Genomic DNA, 20065 nt, shown 5'->3' with positions numbered 1-20065 from the left:
GGAACATACCTCTAAGGCCTCAAAAAAGACCCCCAGAGAGTCTGAGAGCCTGGGTCAAGCGAATCTCCTCACCACGGTGAAAAGGAGAGGGTAGGACCATCTACGCCTTCCAAGGGTGCGAAGACTGACCCAGCCTTCAAAAAACCCTCTTCCCAATCTTTTGAGAGGAGTTCCAAGTCCTCGACGACTAAGGCGTCGACGGCGGAGTTTCCGTCGACGAAGAAATTGAAGACGAAATTGAAATTGGTTCCGTCAACGAGCTCGTCGACGGGGGATTCTTCGACGAAGGGATCGTCGCTGAAAAAGGAAGCGTCGACGGCAGGTTCGTCAGCGTCGACGGGAGGTTTGCCGATGACGGCGTCGTCGACGAGAACCACAGCATCGACGGCGAGAGTGACAGTCGACGACCGTGTCGTCGACGAGAGCATCGGCGACGACAACCTTAACGGCGACGACAGCTGGAGCGTCGACAATTTCATTATCGACGACACCAATCTCGTCGATGAGTGTGCAACCATCGTCGACGAAACCGTCGACGATATTGTCATCTGAAAAAAGATTACAATTTCAGTCATAAAAATAACGCCGGAGATGACCTCTCCTAGGAGAGTGACCCCCTTGCCACCAGCTTTGCTCTTTGAGGAAGGGGAGTCCGATGAGGATGACCAGGACTCATATGGCTATGCCAACAGTCCCTCTCAACTTCTGGTCAAATGTCAAGAGACGGACTCTGAAGGAGGATATGACCAGGAGGATGGTGAACATCATCAGGCGGCCCAGTCACAACATTATTCTAGGCAGGATATGGTTACAGTACCATTTTCATTCCTACAGGACCTGCATAAGATGCTGCAGGACTACAAATCTAAGGATATTAGGCCAGTTCTGGTTCCTGCAGCGCCTGCAACGCCTGTCTTGGCTTCTGCCTCAACGGCTACTCCGGGATTACCTGCTCAGGCGTCCCCTCAGCCTAAAGCATCCTTTCCGCAAGAACCTTCCAGGCCGGCAGACGCCCATGATGATTCCTCGGATGAGGATAAAAATTCGGATCATGAAATTGAATGGGATGAATACATCATTTCGGACCCTGCATCTCCAGTTCCGGATACAGTAGATTCCCCGCCAGCGGACGTAGGAGATTTCCATCAGCTGATGGAGAGAGCAGCTGGCAGGTTCAAATTGGCTATGCCTGCGGTGGCCACAGATTGTTTCTTGTACAACTTCAAGGAACCCTATCGGAAGACGACAAGGTCCATACCTATAGTAGATCATATGTGGAAAGAAGGCCTTAAGGCTATGGAGAACCCAGCGACGGTGGTACCTGTTCTACCGTGTCTGGATAAGAAATATAAAGCACCTGATGATGGGCCAGCGGCCTTAACGGGCCATCCCAAACCAGACTCCGTTATTTCGCAAGCAGCTCAGAGGAAATCCGGCAACCCCTCTGCTCCCTTAACAACTCCTCCGGACAAGGAAGGGCAGAGATTGGATAATGCTGGGAAGCAATTCTCGTCGATGGCGAGTCTTTTGGTGCGAGCTGCCAATGCCCTGGCGATATTGGGCAGATACGACCGCCAACTTTGGTGTGATGTTGCTCCGTTCCTGGAGCAGCTACCTCCAGAATCCACATCAGAGACAAAAAAAATCTTGCAGGAGGGTGAGGCGACGTCAATGGAGATCATTGACTGTGCCATGGACATGTCAACAACAGCGTTTCGTTCCCTGGCTGGGGCCGCAGTCCTCCGTCGCCAGGGGTGGCTGAAGGCTACCTGGTTTCAACCGAAGATTCAAAACAAAGTCCTGGATCTTCCCTTTGATGGGGAAGTACTATTCGGGAAGCTAATCGATGACACTTTTCAGGAGATCAAAAAAGACACGGAAACCGCCAGATCCTTGGGTACCCTTCAATACCGCAAGTCTCCTTTCAAGGGTTCCAGAGGCAGAGATAATAAATACCGGGGATCCTATCAACAGCAGCGTTATTCATCCAATGGCTCAGGATCCCAGCAGTACCAACAGACTTATCTACAGAGACAAGGCCAATCTTCTAACTACTCCAGGCCTTACAATAAGGGGAAACTGGCTGGCAGGGGACGGGATGCGTCCAAGCGCCAATAGCGGCCTCCTGGCTCTTCCTACTGGACCCTCCTCCAAGAAGTCATCAGTTGGTGGCAGGGTAACCAAATACCTTCAGAATTGGTCCAAAATAACATCGGACCGTTGGGTGCTCAACATCATTCGGAAAGGACATACCTTGGAATTTAAGCAAGTCCCTCCATCCAAGCCCCCCCATCCAAGCCCCCCGGCAGCCATTCTATCGAAACACCTGCGGCTCGAAGTCCAACAGATGCTCCGGAAGGGAGCGATAGAGCCTGTCCCCTCCAATCAAAAGGGACAAGGATTCTATTCCAGGTTCTTCCTGGTAAGGAAGATGCTTGAGAAATGGTGCCCCATTTTAGATCTCAGGGAGCTCATCCCCTATCTCATCTCCCTGTCTTTCCGGATGGTCTCTCCCTCTGATCCCGCGGCTCATCAGGAAGATCAAAGTGGAACCATGCAGGATGATCTTGATAGCCCCTGCTTGGCCGAGACAGTTCTGGTACATGGAACTCCGTCTGTTGTCGCTAGCTCCTCCTCTTCCCTTGAGGACTATTCCAGATCTCCTCACAATATCCGAAGGACAGGTTTGGCACCCAGATTCACAGTCATTACACCTGACCGCATGGCTCCTGAGCAGCAAGAGTTTATGAATCTCCCCATCTAGAGCGAGATTAAGGAGGTCCTCTCCCAGGCGAGGGCTCCTTCAACCAACAGGGCCTATCGGTTAAAATGGAAAAGGTTTTGTATCTGGTGTTGGAGAGAAAAAATTGACCCCTTTGCTTCAAAGCCTCATCAGATTCTACCTTATCTGCTATCCCTGGCTATTCGGGACTAGCCCATTCGTCAATTAAAGTTCATTTGGCTGCCATTTTGAGGTACAGAAGGTCTGGGTCTGGACCTTCGTTGTGGTCTTCCAGGATTGTCAAACAATTTCTAAAGGGCTTGTTCAGAGTCTATCCACCAGTGAGGCCTCCGCCTCCTACTTGGCATTGAAATCTAGTCCTCTCTCAGCTCATGAAAAGCCCATTTGAACCAATTCATCGTTCTGACATAAAGTTCCTTTCATGGAAATTGGCTCTACTCCTCGCCCTCACATCGGCAAGACGGATTGGAGAGTTGCAGGCCCTTACTATCCAGGAACCTTTCTTACAATTTAAAAGAAACGCTGTAATCTTGAGAACTAATCCCAAGTTCATGCCTAAGGTACCCTCAGACTTCCATTTAAATGAGCCGGTTATTCCGAAAGCGTTCTTTCCTCAACCGGCTACACCAGCGGAAAAGACGCTACATTCTTTGGATGTACAGCGGTGTTTAAAATTCTACTTGGAACGTACTAAGGGATTTCGGAAATACTCAATTGTTTTTTGCCTTTGGTGGTCCAAGGAAAGGTCTCCCGCTGTCCAAGCAGGGGTTAGCAAGATGGCTCACAAGTGCCATTCTGCATTGCCATACTGCGGCAGGGAAACCTCTGACTGGCAGGATTCGTGCACATTCCACAAGATCGGTGACATCTTCAACCGCCCTCTTTGCGGGGGTACAGATTAAAGACATTTGCAGAGCTGCTACCTGGAGCAGCGTCCACACCTTTACCAAGCATTACTGCTTGGAGTCCTTACAGCGAGATGATGCGGCAGTGGGACAGGCTGTCCTGAGGAACCTCTTCCAATAATTGGTGAGCTTTCCTTTCTATCCCACCTTCCGTTGTTTGCACATTTTGTATCTTTGTCATGTTGGCTATTGCAATGAATGTATTTATTACACAAAATGTGTTTTTTTTTTTGCTAACTGCTTGCTACTCTGATACAAAAGCATGGGAATCTATGAAAGTTCCAATACTGGGGCAAGAAAACAAGTTACTTACCTGTAACTTTGCTTCCCCAGTATTGGTAACTTTCATAGATTCCCATGCGCCCACCCACCTCCCCGAGGAAAGCTTAGCCTACAACAGATATGGTGACTGATATACAACGGCTACGAAAATCTGAGGCTCCTTCAGGAGGGTTCTATGGGGTGAGGCACTTCTGATTGGCTGATGCCTAAGTTTGGTCTCTTTTACAAAAAAAGGGTGATGTGCTATAAAAGGGAATGAGGCCTAGGCCATTTTCTTTCTCTTTTGTACCTACTGCTATGGTATTTTTGTTACCGAGGCTCCCATTCCGACGACTGGGAATGATACAAAAGCATGGGAATCTATGAAAGTTACCAATACTGCGGAACCGAAGTTACAGGTAAGTAACTTGTTTTCTTCTGAACCTCTAATAAGGTTTTTAAACAAATGGAAAGATGCACCTAATATGTGTATCTTTCATGTAAACATATGGTTAGTGATTAATCCGTAGTATTTAGATTTTAGCAGTGATATGCCCCATGGTCCACCTGGGTGGAGGGGCCTGTACACCATTAGCTCAGCAACCCTTCAGCGTTTTGCCTATCAGTCCCTCGGGCGTCCGAATCTTTATGGGTCACATTGTTGTAGGTTAGAACCAACAGGCACAACCTAGCCTTAGCCTCTTCTTCCCTCCATTTTGATTATTGTTATTGTTATTGTTAATGGGATTTTATAACGCGCCTAATCACCTGCAGGCCTCTAAGCGCCAGGAAAGATGGTAGTAAACAATAACTTAGCGAGATGGAAGCTGGATTATACTGAGCTCATGCTTTTGCTGAACAGGAATGTTATTGTAACTCCCAACCCCCAGATGATATTTACCTAACCTCATTAGCATACTATTCTTCCCCTTGATTCCCCACCTCCTTATAATTGGATCTTCTTGAACTTTAAGCTCAGCACTTAAAGACCAGTTTGTTCTATTAGACGTGTTTCAGGTGTAATCCACAATCCATTCTAGTGATCTCATAAGTGATGTACAGGGAGAATCCTGAAATAATATGGTGCATGAAAGGGTATGGAGGGCAGAGGGCAGATGAGTAGTCAGGAGGGCAAGTGAGAGCAAATACAGTCACATTTACTGGTGTGATAATAGTACAATTACTTCTTGCAGTACCTCAGGGAATCAGTCTTGCACTGTTACTGATGGCACCAAGAATGACACTGAACAGTGCTGGGGGCCTATCCGCAGGATCGACGCCTACAGAATCTACCTGGTAAGTAACAGAGTGACATTTATTCGTATTATGAGTCCTTTCAGACAACACTGCATTGTCCCTCAGCGTGTTCCTGTATGGTATACCTAGTCTTTGATGTCCATGATTTAGTTCCAGCCACAGATGTGCTCTCTTGTGTATGCTCTTTGGCTTGACCCCTCAATCTTCCTATGCACAAACCACACCTTCTTCCCCATCCACTCAGCTCTGTGAGCCCTTTGTTTTTCCAGACAACCATATATGATTCAAGCGCTGAATGCTGATGTTGGAGTTGTGCACTGAAGAATATTATTAGTAGGCCTCGACATGTGGATTCCAATATTCAGATTTGGATATTAAACTATTGCATTGTTTAAAGTCGTAGTTATGTAATGTGCTTTAGTGTATTTGAATTCCTGTAAATGTTAACATCCGCAAGTCTATAGCAGTTCTATAAGCCTATCCTCAACTGTATCCCAATAGTGATATAGTAATTGATGGGAAATTACAGTACCATCAGGACAGGAGCCATATTAAGGTGATCATGTAGAATATTGGAATGTAACTATCCTAATACAGAAATATTACCAATTAAAATTGCAATTTTTCAGAACCTTTGCCCTCCAGAGTGCTTTCAAGTGTCATGTGGTTAAAGAATGGATATCTCATACAAAAACAAATCACACCTGAATTCTGCTTATCTTAAAGACAACCTTTTCAATATGACCTATGATTCTTCCAGCATTAAAAGTGTATTTCAGTAATGCTACTCTTTGGATGGGAATGTCTCCTGCCTGGCACATAGGCGTATTCCCCTGCCAGGCCTAAAAAAATCATAACATTTTTACTAGACATGCAGGTCTAGTGACTTAAATAATCTACTCAACATATTTGTAATGCTCTTGACCAATAAACTGGTTTCAAATGATGTGATCCTGGGCAAATACATTATTTCAATGAGCCGCCATTTTCTTCATTAAAACATATGAGAGCACCTTCTAATATGCAAGTTCAACATGTCTACTGTACGAAAGACTCTTTTGTTCGATTTAATAGACTAAACTTTCTTTCCGTATATAATACATATACATACATATAATCCATATCTAGCCACACATTGGATACACATGATCCCTAACATGTCTCTTAATTCATTAACACCATTCAGGGCTGGGGCAGGAATGTTTCTCAAATCATGAATAAAATCTATCACTTTTAATAAATACATGACTAAAGCATGAAGTGGTAGGATACTGTCATTTGTAATCAGCAGTTTTTACATTGAAATGGCAACAAATGTTCCCACTGACATGCCGCTTTACTGATAAAACTATATAGTGTACAAACAATAATGTTTGGAAACAGAGTTTTTGCAAATGTGTATCATTTGTACATCACCGGGTAATGTTTCTTGGTTTGTTTTGCTCCTATTTAACTCTTTGTTTGCATCACACTTCTTAATTACAACAAAAATTATTTGCTTTTGTAATTACAGATACATTTTTGAAATATTTATAATATTAATTTACAGGCTATTTATTTAAATATTATGTGTTAGAGAAAAATAACTGACATCTTCAGACAGCTCACTTGACAATAGCCTCTAACTCTACTAAGAGAGAGAAAAAATAAGCTTCATTTTCCAAGCAGCAATTAGTTAAAAGCCAAACTGACATTGACCTCTTTCCCTGGACATACAGTAAATGTGTCAAGATAAAAGCAAGATGTAACAGCATCTTTATTGCTCATTTTTTTCTGAATGAACAAAACATCTGTTCCTTTCCAGCCTAAGTTTACTCACCAGATGGGACTAGTAGGTGCTAGAAATAGCTTGAGTAGATTTTTCGAGGCCTGCCTTGCCTGAGCCTTACTGCATGTGAAACTGATATCCTGACTTTTTATTTTGTCTAGATGTCGCACTACACTAGGATAGGTGCAGAGGTCTAGGTCTATTTCTGCAAAAGCAAGATCAAGGACCTGTCCTATGACCTAAATGGACACACCAAGCAGAACCTCTTAGCGAACAGTGGAATACAGCATTCATCACGTGGTGGCAGAATACCATGTTTAATGACATTTAGTATATTTAGACCTTTTTTATATGTTTCAGTAGGAAAGAGGGCCCCTCTTGTAAATTTCAACTTTTATGTGAGACCCAGAACCTTGCAGTGACATCCTATGTACATGTTGAGTGTGTGTGTAACGGATCCTTTGATACATGTATGGAAGTAGGACTCTGTGCGTCTTTGTGAGAGTCTGTGTACTGGAGCCAGTGGGATCCATTTGGATGCCTTTAAGTTTAGCATGGCACACAATATCACCCCCAGATAGAGAAAGAGTATTACCTGAATTCCTGTTGGTGGTGGATGGAGATCAATACACTAACTTGAGGAGGGTGAGGGGATGTCCGCCTACAAAAACTCAATAAATACTTCACTTTAATGAGCTACTGATAAGTTCATCCTAAGCAGTACCATTTGGTATATAGAAGGTTGGGTCTGTAGTTTTTATTGTTTAAGTTGATAGTTTCTAGTCTGGCCCTGCCCTTTTGTCTGTTCCGGATTACTGCTTCAGAAGGGCAGGTAAGTCAGCGACCGACAATTCACTTCAATGTGTCTGTTGTGGGTACTCCTGTTTGGATACAGCCCTGTTCTACCTGCTGTTAGAAGCATCACTTTAAACACAAGATGTCTAGAGAGTAGCATAAGAAGAACACAGAGAACTACCCAAACCGGTTGTTGAAGTTGGAGATGCTGGATTTACATGCCTGTCCTAGAAAATGTGTATAGAGGGATCCAAACAACACACTTGGTTTTAATTCCAAGTTATTCTTAACCATGGAAGCAACTGCTCCACAGGGTACTCGAAGAGCTACTGTCACCAGAGTTGATGTATTTCTGGCAGGTAGTCACCCAGTGGTGAGGGGACAGACCTGAAGTCACCACTTCCTGCTGAAAGAGCTGAGAATTTGTCTGAAGAAACCTAGATGCCTGCCGACTTGCTAAAATAATCAAGGAGTTTCCCTGTCATGAGAGACTGTCCATGAACGAGAGGGCCAACTTGTTCCTAGCACACTGAGCACCCAGAAGCTGACAAACATAAGAGGGCAATATATGACTGTTCAGTGCTTAGAAAGTGTCTCCCATCTGTTTCTGCAGCTGCTGAAGTTAACAGCCCCAGAGGAATGTACGCCATATGGGAGGGAATGCCTGCTACTGCATACATCTGCCAACCAACGGCAGGTAACCCAGAGGCTTGGCTGCACCTGGGGACAAGAGAGACTGAGGCTCACAAGGGTGAAACTTTCACACTCTCCTGAGACTGTGTGGTATAGAAGCTATCCTACAGCTTTGAACTGAGTTACCTACTCTACTAAATAAATGAGAACTTTAATTAATATGCCCCCGAATCTAATCCTTCTATACTCTTGCCTAATGGGGACGGTAATGCGGGGTTCTAACCTTGGCGAAAAGGAAGACTGTTACTGTGGAAGGGGGAGGAGTGCAATAATGCCTCACGATGTTTAGCTGAACTTGCGATAAGCCTGTATAGTTGATCGATTAATTGTGTATTGTTTAGTTTTACTGTAAGTTTAAAAGTACCCTATTTTTCTAAACGATAAGCAGTGAGCTAGACATTATCTGATTGTATTTGTTATTTGTTGGCTATTGAGTTCTGGCTTTTGCCCCCAACACTACCTCCCTGAGAAGCCTCGGTTTACTTGCCCTCTCTACCCTCACACTCTTGTTTGGAAGGGGTTTTACAGGGAGAGTCCAGGCAGAGTTATTTTAGCATAAACATGAGGATACCAGTGCAAGCTACGTCAAATACCATGGTCAGGGCCCAATAGCCCCTGTCTGTTATGTGACCCCATCAAACAGTGTTTGAACTGAGCTTGACGGGACAGCATACAGAGAGAGACGGGAAAGCGGGGAAACCAGCTGCGCTTCGGGAATTAGCCACTGCGCCTTTAGTGGTGCTGGACTTTTTGTGGAAGAGAGGCTGTGTGATCTCCTGCCTTCCGGGTGACCGGAGGAGACCCGAACTGCTACCGGCCCGTCCGCCTCCCAGGTGAGGCCCTGTGTGTGTGCGCAGAGCCTCCCGTGCCTGTTGCCGACTTGGGCGGGATGCAGGAGCTGTGTGGGCGGTAGGGTGAGGTACGGTAGCGGGGCCAATAGCGGGACTGCCAGGGCCTTTGTGTTGTGCTCCCTAAGCTCCGGGGACAGTGTGGAGTTAAGGGTGGGCTGCCTCAAACTGCTCGGACACTCCTCTTAGGATCAGGTCTGCCCCCCTCCTCCTTTCCATGGTCATTATCCCGGGCCGCATCTGCACAGGAGAGAGTTGAGTTGCCGGGTCTTTCTAAACCTGACACTCTTGGCCTCCAAATAGACCGAAATCTTATCATCAGCAGCAGTACAAACAGAGAGGAAGTGAGCCCGTTATTAACCTTACTGACACTACTCTCATTTTGGAGGTACTTTTGGAGGTACTTTGGAGGCATCCTGATAACAGCGGCACGCCGTCCATTTCACAGGCGGCTAGGGGATTTCAACATCCCTCGTCCCTTGCGCTGCTCGAGCGCCATAGCGTGTAATCTGTGCCAGGTGGCGCATAAAGGCGGCTGCAGCCAGCCAACCCCGGGCTACTGTTAAGTGAACAGTGGAGCCCCTGTATGAGTAAGACTTTCATTTTCCTTTGTTGGGTTGTCATAAACTGTTATAACCATGAGCAAAAGGAAGTTGAGACATGTAGTTGAACCTGCGCCCAGAATGACAAATACAAACTTAAAACCTGTGGGACAAACGTCCTTACTAAATTATTTGACTGGTGCAATGGGCGCCATTGAAAATCAAATTAACACAGTGGAGGAGACCATTACGAAAGGGAGGCGGGGGCCCAAACGGTAGGCTCAACTCATTCAAACATATTAAATCTCTCTATTACCCCCATTAATGAGAAGCACACAGTCCAGGGTAGTAAGAACGGGTATACAGGAAATGTCCGACCACCTGGAGGTGAGCGAGTTAGAGGAGGATCCCCGACCACCATCTAAACGCATTAAAAACCCGGCCATCGGCAGTATATTAGGCAAATCGATCTAAACAATTAACAACTAAGAAAAAGAAAATCACTGGAAAACAACCAGCAGCTAAAACACCAGCACGCAGAAAAATGGGCAGTACTGGAAAATCCACTCTGAACTCGCCAGTCGAGGAACAAACCCTGGCACTAGAAAAAATATCTAAAAAAAATTGATGTGTATACCTATATGGTCTCAGCCCTGGGGAACCTAACAGACAGAGTGGCAAATTTAGAGGGTTATTTAAAAGGAAGAATAAAAACACAATAAGAGGTGTAAACACGCAAGATGATGGCGTCCTTTTAGATACTGACCCAGGGAATCGCCAAAGTGGTGCTATTGATACCAGACCCACTGTATTTTTGGATTCAGATAACCTACAGGTCGTATCTAGACCCATACCCTAAAAACCTATTCACTCTGGAATGGGACCGAAAGCAAATAATGTACCAACTAAGTGTGGAGCTGGAAATAATACTACTTATACCTACCATGGGCCACTGGCGACCAAGACGGGGTTTACATCAGTGTCTATAGCGGGTGATCGCCTCAATTTACCGCCGGCAGCAACACCTTATATAGTAATTTTAGCTAATGTCCCTGTAATACACACACAGAAACAAGAACTATGGGAGGAGCTTCAAAATAAATCTCTGCATTGGTTGAGAACACACACTGATCTTAGTGATGTACTACATGACAAGTTCAAGATGGCCAGACGAGTTAAGTGGGTGGGAAAGGAAGGAAAAATCCTCCAGGGAGATTGTATAGTTTTGACTTTCAGCAATCCCAGGCTAGTGCGCCTAATCCTCAATAGGATAGGGAATTTATCCTTTAACTATACTGAAATTAATGTATTACCACTAGGGGCTTTTTATCCCCCACAATCGAGACACCCCCAAAAAATTCAAACTTGGTACCCTGGTCATGACATAATAAAACCATGGGCTATCCCACTTTATAATCGATTTGCCCAGTTGAGGTGAATGGAAGACCCAGTTGACCAAATGCACAGTATGGGAGAAGGGATGTGAAAGTGGGGAGGAAGGGTTACTTAGACAACGCAATACCCTTAGAATACAGTGAAGTGGTTACATCTCTGCAAATGATGAGATATTCGATTGCATGGTGTATCAAGAGGATAGAACAGAGAATGTGGAAAGCTATGGACAGGTATCCAAAACTAATGACAACGGTAATAATAGACTAGTTAAAACATTAACCTTGAGTTCAACGGCGGATAAGCTAGGTAAAATTATACCTACTACTGCTACAGGGGAAGGGATTTTAAAGGATATAACTCGTAAAGTGTGCAAAATACCGTCTTGGAACGTTGCATGACTTTTATCCAATGTGAGAGACTCTTTGGTTAACCTTTATAGAAGACTAGTCCTTAATTTGTCTTCAAGAAACCTGGGTAACCGAAGAAATACATATCAATGTCTTTAGAACATTCACCTCCCCAGCCAGTTTTAGTAAGTAGGGGCGAAATAAAGGGGGTTTATGCACCTATGTGTCTAATACATCAGGCTGACAAAAGTGAAGATTGTTAGTAAGACAGCGTTTTATCAGATATTTTCAGTGAGTCTGGTGGGAGAAAAGGGTACAGTCCTAATTAACTTCTATAATAACATCCCCAAACCTAAGATTGTAAAGGTCTTAGGGATTTATGTCAAATGTTGAACCATATGGAAGAAGTAATGTCTGGGGAAATGTGCATTATATAGGTAGGTGACTTCAACTGTTTTTTATGTCAACATAGTAAACATGGTATTTGTGGTCTTGGTAATGACTATGAAGACACTCTGACCCATTTTTCTCACACAACTGTGGGGGATTCACTAACTTAAATAGTCTTTTGTTTTGATCTGAGGTACGCGAATGAATTGTGTACACCCCCTGTACCCTTTGAGCCAACATTTAATGGGAGGGGATGTAATTTGATAATTGACTTTCCTTTGATGTTTAACAGGTATTCTTGTAATGTGTATTTGTAAAACTTGTGAAACACTATGAGTGACCATTTTCCGATTACCCTGGAACTTTTTCTCGAAGGGACTGCTGGAACTTCTAACAAGAATGAGATGAATTATAATTTCAACCTTAATCTTGCTAGCACAAATGGATACTCCATAAACTGGGCTAAAGTGGACCCAGTGGTCTTTCTTAATACACTGGTTAATAAGACACAAGAGAACTTTGAAATCTGTCTCGCTCAGATGAAGGATGGCTTACAAATATTTGAAGCCTTCCTTAAAATAACAGGGGAAGCGCGAAAATTACTAACCAGGGAACGGAGACCGGGGACACATAAGGCACGGGGCTGGTTCGATAGGGCATGCAGCAAGGCGCACACTCACTTGAAAAATGTCCTTCAAAATGAAAACAGAAGTAAGAAGGAACTTAGACAGGCGAGATCCTCCTATCGATTAACAATAAAAAATACGCAAGTTTCAATTGAAAAAGGAAGCCAGGCAGGCCCTCCATAAGGCAAGCGTAAACAAGGATAATATTGGCTTCTGGAGAGCGGTAAATGCACCCCTTTTTTGTAAATAGGGAGATTGATGTCATAGACGTAGCGATTACTAAGGAAAAGTGGTTTGAATTCTTCACGGGTCTTTAAAATGACGAAACTCTGGATCAAAGCGAGCCACCCTCCTCGGTAGGGGGAAGAGCAGTTGATGTACAACCGACAGCACTCCCTCTAGACATTGACAATTCATATGAGGAAGTTAGTAGGGCCATAACCAAGAGCGCCTCAGGGAAGGCACCAGGACCAGACGACGTCCCAGTGGACGTTAACAATTCGAACATTGGTTTATGGGCACCGCTCTTAACCAATGTTTTAACAAGTTGTAATCGCTAAAGGTTTATCCCCACATGGTCAGATGCAATTGTTATCCCTATATTTAAAAAAGGGAGATAGAGATGATCCAAGTTCCTACTGCCCAATTTTCCTATTGGACGCTCTAATGAAAGTTGCTGGGAGAGTTATTCTAAATAAATTACAAATTTGGGCAGTAGACACTTGCTTTTTATCAAATTTTCAATACAGGTTTCGAGCTGGTCTGGGCACGATAGAGCAGGGACTAAATCTGGCATTAATTATAAGTAAATATTCATTAGCCAAGGAGGCTAACCTTTACTTGACGTTTGTTGATTGAAGTCAACCTTCGATTGCGTAAAGTATGACAAATTCTGGAGTATCCTCACAGACATGAATGTTGACCCTCCCTTACTATCCTTTATCAAGGAGTTGAATAGGGATGCAAGGGCGAGGATTAGATATGGGCTAAAGGGGGAATGTTCAACCAAGTTGTGTATAAAAAAAGGGGGTGAGACAAGGCTGTATACTTGCACCTTTTTCTTTTTTCCTTATATATTAATAGTATAGAACAATATTAGATTGATTGCCAACAAGATTACCCTATAATTAATAATACTACAGTCCCTATTTTATTGTATGCGGATGACGCAGTTATCATGGCACATACACGGATAGGTCTACAAAGGACAGTCACTCATTTTGCTACCTACATGCAAGAAAGGAGTTTGAAAGTAAATATTAGCAAGACTTATACCATGAGCTGTGGCATAAAAAAAGAGTAAAACATGCAACATTTTTATTGAGAAGAAAAAAATAGAAAGTACGGCTAGATTCTCGTATTTGGTAATTAATTTTGATAGGACTGGGTGGTAGACCGGTCCCGGAGCTACTAGACATTTATAAATCGAAGGTGTATCTACTGCAACATATGGCGCTGGCTTCTGAGGTCTAGCACATGTCGAACATCTACAACGTTGCGAAAATGCTTTTATTCGCTATCTTCTGGCGGTCCTCAGATCAACTGCGACTTTTAGCTGCCATAGGGGACTTGGCTTGACATATGTATCTGATATTATTAAATTAAATCCACTTTTATTGTGGCATAAGGTGTGGGTAACCATGGAAACAGGCCTGAATAGAGATGTAATCAGGGTTTGCCTTACACTGGATAGGGCAGCAAAAATACCTTGGATTAGTTATGTAACAAAATTGTCTTAAGATATGGGTCATCCTGAATATTTTGATTCCCCTATAAGTTTGAAAACAATATTGAGAAAAATGTTAAAATTACATTATTTACAGCACCTAGAAAACAAGCGTTGGCTCATAGAAAAAGGAAAAAGAACAGTCATGGAAAACCATTTGCTGACAACCTGTTTAGGTATACAACCTTATTTAACAGAGGTGCAGAGTAGTTTTAGCCGCATGCTCCTATCCTGTTTTTGCTGTGGTTCTTTTTATAGAATGATAACCTTCCCTGAAAGAAATGATTGGTTTTAAAATTTGACGTTATGTTCTTGTGACCACATCGTAATGCAATCTACATTACATTGTATTCTTTTTTGTAAATACTATGTCTTACCAAGGAAAAGGTTTTTAATTCCAATTTATTATCAGATACAGGAACACAATGTAAAGCTTGCATAGAGTAATCATGAGTTTGATGTATTTTTCTATTTTTGTTAACGGATTGTTTTAATGAACTGGCAATTTTATTATATCGTGTGAATTATACTTGTGCGTGCTATCCCGTACTGTGCTTTTATGGTTTTTACTGCACAAAAATCGAATAAAGCTGTTTTTGATTTGATTTGCTTGACAGCTACTGATTTGTTTAAAACTTGCTGTTTCTCTCAGGTGGTGACTATTGATATCTCATTGGCCTCGTACAAGATCTATAACTTTACTTCCCAAAATTTAGATATTTCATAGAATTCCATGTTTGGATGATCGTGTTATCCTAGCAGTGTCTCAAATGCTCTATAAATATCAAACCGGTGATAGACTATATGTAGTCAGTTCATCTCATTATGTGAGCCGACCTCTGGCCGATGAGGTGAAAGTACTCAGACCTTCACCTCTCCACAAAGACTGAGATGCACAGATTTTACTGCATCTAGCTGACCGCAAGGAAATCTTCATAGCTCAGCCATGCTCCTTGGGATCCCTCTCACCATTACTAGAGGCAAGTAATAATTTTCTGCCCGTTTTAGCATTTGGCTGATTATGCCCTTAGAACTTTTTCAGATGTCTGGCATTCCTTTCAAATTTGGATCCTTGGACAAGGAAGGTGAAAAGCCCCATGACTTTAGCTGTTTCACTACCTTTTCCTCAGTCCTGTATGTCAAAAATGCTTCCTCAGCCATTGACCACCCTGTCAACTAAGCCCTCATCAATGACCGCAGTCATGGCTTTGTTTACAAAGAAGAAAACCACGGTAGTCAGCGACTCATTGACAACCAAACTGTGTCTGCTGACAAGCATGCCCTGTTGCAAAACCCTTCTCGTTATCGACCCGATTGCTAAGATATTTTTGAGAGCAAAAGAGACCTCGTCGACAATGACAGCAGCTGTAATTACTCTACCATTCATAGGCAGGCCCTCCATAAGGCAAGCGTAAACAAGGATAATATTGGCTTCTGGAGAGCGGTAAATGCACCCCTTTTTTGTAAATAGGGAGATTGATGTCATAGACGTAGCGATTACTAAGGAAAAGTGGTTTGAATTCTTCACGGGTCTTTAAAATGACGAAACTCTGGATCAAAGCGAGCCACCCTCCTCGGTAGGGGGAAGAGCAGTTGATGTACAACCGACAGCACTCCCTCTAGACATTGACAATTCATATGAGGAAGTTAGTAGGGCCATAACCAAGAGCGCCTCAGGGAAGGCACCAGGACCAGACGACGTCCCAGTGGACGTTAACAATTCGAACATTGGTTTATGGGCACCGCTCTTAACCAATGTTTTAACAAGTTGTAATCGCTAAAGGTTTATCCCCACATGGTCAGATGCAATTGTTATCCCTATATTTAAAAAAGGGAGATAGAGATGATCCAAGTTCCTACTGCCCAATTTTCCTATTGGACGCTCTAATGAAAGTTGCTGGGAGAGTTATTCTAAATAAATTACAAATTTGGGCAGTAGACACTTGCTTTTTATCAAATTTTCAATACAGGTTTCGAGCTGGTCTGGGCACGATAGAGCAGGGACTAAATCTGGCATTAATTATAAGTAAATATTCATTAGCCAAGGAGGCTAACCTTTACTTGACGTTTGTTGATTGAAGTCAACCTTCGATTGCGTAAAGTATGACAAATTCTGGAGTATCCTCACAGACATGAATGTTGACCCTCCCTTACTATCCTTTATCAAGGAGTTGAATAGGGATGCAAGGGCGAGGATTAGATATGGGCTAAAGGGGGAATGTTCAACCAAGTTGTGTATAAAAAAAGGGGGTGAGACAAGGCTGTATACTTGCACCTTTTTCTTTTTTCCTTATATATTAATAGTATAGAACAATATTAGATTGATTGCCAACAAGATTACCCTATAATTAATAATACTACAGTCCCTATTTTATTGTATGCGGATGACGCAGTTATCATGGCACATACACGGATAGGTCTACAAAGGACAGTCACTCATTTTGCTACCTACATGCAAGAAAGGAGTTTGAAAGTAAATATTAGCAAGACTTATACCATGAGCTGTGGCATAAAAAAAGAGTAAAACATGCAACATTTTTATTGAGAAGAAAAAAATAGAAAGTACGGCTAGATTCTCGTATTTGGTAATTAATTTTGATAGGACTGGGTGGTAGACCGGTCCCGGAGCTACTAGACATTTATAAATCGAAGGTGTATCTACTGCAACATATGGCGCTGGCTTCTGAGGTCTAGCACATGTCGAACATCTACAACGTTGCGAAAATGCTTTTATTCGCTATCTTCTGGCGGTCCCCAGATCAACTGCGACTTTTAGCTGCGATAGGGGACTTGGCTTGACATATGTATCTGATATTATTAAATTAAATCCACTTTTATTGTGGCATAAGGTGTGGGTAACCATGGAAACAGGCCTGAATAGAGATGTAATCAGGGTTTGCCTTACACTGGATAGGGCAGCAAAAATACCTTGGATTAGTTATGTAACAAAATTGTCTTAAGATATGGGTCATCCTGAATATTTTGATTCCCCTATAAGTTTGAAAACAATATTGAGAAAAATGTTAAAATTACATTATTTACAGCACCTAGAAAACAAGCGTTGGCTCATAGAAAAAGGAAAAAGAACAGTCATGGAAAACCATTTGCTGACAACCTGTTTAGGTATACAACCTTATTTAACAGAGGTGCAGAGTAGTTTTAGCCGCATGCTCCTATCCTGTTTTCGCTGTGGTTCTTTTTATAGAATGATAACCTTCCCTGAAAGAAATGATTGGTTTTAAAATTTGACGTTATGTTCTTGTGACCACATCGTAATGCAATCTACATTACATTGTATTCTTTTTTGTAAATACTATGTCTTACCAAGGAAAAGGTTTTTAATTCCAATTTATTATCAGATACAGGAACACAATGTAAAGCTTGCATAGAGTAATCATGAGTTTGATGTATTTTTCTATTTTTGTTAACGGATTGTTTTAATGAACTGGCAATTTTATTATATCGTGTGAATTATACTTGTGCGTGCTATCCCGTACTGTGCTTTTATGGTTTTTACTGCACAAAAATCGAATAAAGCTGTTTTTGATTTGATTTGCTTGACAGCTACTGATTTGTTTAAAACTTGCTGTTTCTCTCAGGTGGTGACTATTGATATCTCATTGGCCTCGTACAAGATCTATAACTTTACTTCCCAAAATTTAGATATTTCATAGAATTCCATGTTTGGATGATCGTGTTATCCTAGCAGTGTCTCAAATGCTCTATAAATATCAAACCGGTGATAGACTATATGTAGTCAGTTCATCTCATTATGTGAGCCGACCTCTGGCCGATGAGGTGAAAGTACTCAGACCTTCACCTCTCCACAAAGACTGAGATGCACAGATTTTACTGCATCTAGCTGACCGCAAGGAAATCTTCATAGCTCAGCCATGCTCCTTGGGATCCCTCTCACCATTACTAGAGGCAAGTAATAATTTTCTGCCCGTTTTAGCATTTGGCTGATTATGCCCTTAGAACTTTTTCAGATGTCTGGCATTCCTTTCAAATTTGGATCCTTGGACAAGGAAGGTGAAAAGCCCCATGACTTTAGCTGTTTCACTACCTTTTCCTCAGTCCTGTATGTCAAAAATGCTTCCTCAGCCATTGACCACCCTGTCAACTAAGCCCTCATCAATGACCGCAGTCATGGCTTTGTTTACAAAGAAGAAAACCACGGTAGTCAGCGACTCATTGACAACCAAACTGTGTCTGCTGACAAGCATGCCCTGTTGCAAAACCCTTCTCGTTATCGACCCGATTGCTAAGATATTTTTGAGAGCAAAAGAGACCTCGTCGACAATGACAGCAGCTGTAATACCAAGAAGTACTACACAGATCTTATCCATAGCTCTTCTGTCGATGTTCCCTTCATCTATGATCCCTTTATCAGCTGTGTGTTTAATGACACTACCTTCGTTAAAGGTTGTAGTTCGAGTGGTACGACAAAGGCCCCTAGACTTCAGCATATCTTTGATGCAGAGAATTTTGCCAGTAACCATCACAACATTGCCCCCACAAATACAATACTGGTTTCCATCTGGTCCAGATACAGATGTCTGCTTTCTGGACGGTGACCAGTGAGAATCAATCAAAGATTTGGGGTCCTCTCATATTGATGACAGTGATGATCAAGCAACGGATCCTCATGTCCTAGACATTGACTTTATGCCTGGTGACTCAGAGGAGGATCACCATTTAGAAGAATATCACCATGCATATCCACTGTCTCACATGCTTCAGAAGCCAGCGAGTGGCCTTGAGCCTCCAAAGCACATATTACCGCCAGCAACTAGACAAAACCACATGTAGCTCAACTTTCACCGCCTCGGGTGGGTCAACAGCCAGTTTCTTCACAATCTAGTGTTCAGAGCAATCACAATCAACAGCCTCTTTCAGCATCTGCGATCTCTCTAGAAAGGGTTCCATAGCAAGTACAAATGGATTTCCACCAGGTACACCACACCACAATGGCACTGAGATGTCTCAGATCAAGACAAAAGTGGTAAAGGTGATGGCACTGACAATGGTGAGGATAAGGATAGCATCCAAGTAAAATAGCACCTGTATTCGATGAGTTACATTTGAGGAGATGAACAAAATGCAGCTGCTTAACCAAGAAACTCACAACTGATAATCATCTTTTTTCACACTCTCATCAAAGGGGCATTTGAGAAATTGAATCACTCTACCAATACTGTGAAAAAAGAAATCTTTCCGCTTCGACTTAAAGGCCAAGTCAAGGACGTTCATTTGGGCCATGCCCTTACTCTACCATTCATAGGAGGTAGGATTGTCCTCCATGAAGAACCCAGCTACTGACACGTCATCTATTCTCAGGATAGAGAAGAAGTTCAAGCCAATTGATTCAGCCTCAGCCTGCCTCCTAAACCAACTAAAGACGGAGTCAGTCATCTTGGTTGTTGCTCAAAGAAATCCTGAATCCCATATTCACCCTGCTTGGTACCTCCAGCTGGGGAGTGCTGCTGACGTGACACCATGGCAAAGACAGTTGAAGCTTTTGCTTGAATGGCAGCCAGATCTCAAATGCCAGTGCTATTCTGTCATGTTATGAGAGACCATTTAGGCGCAATCAGTCTAAATTCTTGGTTACGTTAATTGCAGATTGCCATGATAAGACTAAAATTATGCTCCTTGAATGAGAACTTGTTTCTTCTACATTAATAGATACTTCTCAGGCCTCGAACAATGGCTTTTCACAAATGGTTAGGTGGACGGTATTGGGACAGTGTGGCTGGTGAAAAAGTA

General features: G+C 42.9%; 1 protein-coding gene across 1 annotated transcript in view; it reads left to right on the top strand.

Annotated features, from left to right (window-relative positions):
- Positions 1-20065, top strand: part of SLC38A12 (solute carrier family 38 member 12) — a 610496-nt gene that overhangs the window by 212835 nt on the left and 377596 nt on the right. The window contains exon 8 of the mRNA XM_086930806.1: positions 5103-5205. Coding sequence (XP_086786932.1) covers positions 5103-5205 — 103 coding nt within the window. The remainder of the gene's footprint in view (positions 1-5102; positions 5206-20065) is intronic.

This window comes from Lissotriton vulgaris, chromosome 7 (assembly GCF_964263255.1).
Source record: "Lissotriton vulgaris chromosome 7, aLisVul1.2, whole genome shotgun sequence".
Taxonomy (NCBI): Eukaryota; Metazoa; Chordata; class Amphibia; order Caudata; family Salamandridae; genus Lissotriton; species Lissotriton vulgaris.
The sequence above is the reverse complement of the archived record's forward strand: the minus strand, read 5'-3'. Positions and strand labels throughout refer to the sequence as shown.